Source organism: Magallana gigas, chromosome 3 (genome assembly GCF_963853765.1).
Source record: "Magallana gigas chromosome 3, xbMagGiga1.1, whole genome shotgun sequence".
NCBI lineage: Eukaryota > Metazoa > Mollusca > Bivalvia > Ostreida > Ostreidae > Magallana > Magallana gigas.
The window spans coordinates 7,507,501-7,509,615 of record NC_088855.1 but is presented as its reverse complement, the minus strand read 5'-3'; the positions used below and the strand labels follow the sequence as shown (position 1 = coordinate 7,509,615).

At 35.6% G+C, this 2,115-nt stretch overlaps 1 protein-coding gene across 1 annotated transcript in view; it reads left to right on the top strand.

Moving 5' to 3' along the window:
- The first annotated feature begins 1,285 nt into the window (after positions 1-1,285).
- Positions 1,286-2,115, top strand: part of LOC105330257 (histone-lysine N-methyltransferase MECOM) — a 38,884-nt gene continuing 38,054 nt past the window's right edge. Inside the window, exon 1 of the mRNA XM_066078291.1 lies at positions 1,286-1,443. Within this exon, the coding sequence (XP_065934363.1) occupies positions 1,407-1,443 (37 nt within the window). The 5' untranslated portion in view covers positions 1,286-1,406. The remainder of the gene's footprint in view (positions 1,444-2,115) is intronic.

Below are 2,115 nucleotides of genomic sequence, written 5' to 3'. Positions count from 1 at the left end.
TAGTTCTAACTATGTTTTCTATATTCAAGTCCTTATCGATTTGAATTCTGCATGTAAAAATCTAATCTTTTAGTTGCCATAAGTTTATTGAAACGTGAATTCAATGAAGTCTAATTTATTTTTCAAAAAAAAAATCTTCCCTTGCATTTCTTTTGATAGTTTTTTTTATCATTTAATAAACTTATCATATATTACATGAAACGGAAACATTTAACCGAGTCTTGAATGTGCAACGTGCTTTTCTCTTTTAACATAAAAGAATTCCTCAATACTGAAAGCGTACATAGGACAGATTTTAAGTCACTAAAGTGAAATTATTTACTTTGACAAAGAGTTTAAATTGGACACGTGTCATTTTCATATCTCCTTCTCACGCCTTTTTATTTTTCTTTCTAAAACTACTAATCCCACCTAACATTTCCACTTACGTATAGATAGCTGAGTGATATCTTAATGGCTAAGATGATTTATACACGGATATATTTAATGGAAGTGTCTGAAATATAAACCAAAGAATACATACAGAGAAAACCCCAAAGTTCTATCTAGGTGTCAGGCCCTTGTTATGTCTAACACCTTTGTTATATTGAATTTCTTTCGTTTCATTAACACATATATTTAATTTTTAAATTGTATTTTTTTTTAAAATGGCAATTTATGTATCACCTATTTAGTCTACATTTTTTTGTATAAAGGCGTGGGCATTATAAACGGAAATTTGCAGACAAGAGAGTCGTAAGGAGCGATGACTTGGGAGTTTTTCTGCACGTGTAGGGGTAACCCTGTCCGGTAGGGCGGCGATTGTTCTCACCCCCACATTAACGATATCAGTCCCGTAAGCGATAGTTTGGCGCTTTTTTTAATGTTGTCTCGGATGTATCAATTCTTGTTCATTTTTCTCATGTAGACTTGAATAATAAGACATTTATCTGAATGGCGGATGTGTAGAAATAGTCATTGTCTTCTCTTTCTTTTCGACGATTTTGATTTCACCCACCCCGTTACTTCTACAAAAAGCGATTGTTAAAACGCCGAATGGAGAGCGAAGGAAGCCAACATGATATCGCGAGATATTAAATCAGATTAGACTCAACAACCATTTTCACTGTAGATAATAATCTTTCTGGATATGAAAATAATTTACCATTTAATCCGGCCAATCCACTCTGTGTGTTAGATATATATTATCGAACACCGATAGTCGCTCTATATCTGTCATTGTAATACCCCTAGCTTGTTTGTATCTAATAGGATAATTGATATTTAAAGAAAGTAATAGTTCTTATTGAAAGAGAAACACGCATGCGTTCAGGTGCGAACGTGCAGCGATTTGAGCTTTTGAAGTGTCTGTTTTTATTTCTTTTTTGCCATATTTGGATGCACGTGCGTGCAGCAGATTCTGGAAGATGAGGTCCAAGTCGAAAGCTCGAAAATTCACCCAAGGTAGGTGTTTTTACCTTTATTTCCCTCGTAGCAAAAGGTGCCGGGAATATTTAACATACATTAATCGTTAGAACGCGAGAGTGATTGGCATGTTAGCTTCATTATGCATTTTATATCATTGTAAAATCCATAACGAACAACCACAGATGGGACCTCGAAGAAACTTACAAGCGCCTTGGAATCGATCCCGAAATAAATTGTAGATTACAGCATCTTGTGCGCCATTCCTGAGTGACAGAGAATTAAATTTATTTAAATGAAACTGATGCGTGTGATTGCTCGAGTCGCTGATCAAAAAAGCCCGGGGGTGGATATCGAAGTGAAATCATTGGAAACATGACAAGCTGATCCTACTCTGAGGGTCGTCCCACCTAACACATGTCCCCCCGCGTGATTGATTACACGTGTAAAAAGGTATTTATTCCGAAATGAGAAAAACCCAGCTCGATATATTAAGGTACACACCATTAATATCTGAGTCGTTTGTTAATGTTACAAAATGCTTCAATGGCTATAATATCTTATGGATCGAATCACAGACATTTCTTCGTGTTTTTAAACTATCCATTTAAGTAAATAAATAACTGGTATTAGTCAAGAGAGAGAACCATGAGAGAGCAGTAATTATCGAAAGTGAACGTCACAGATGCAGATTCGCCAAGGGCCACTAGC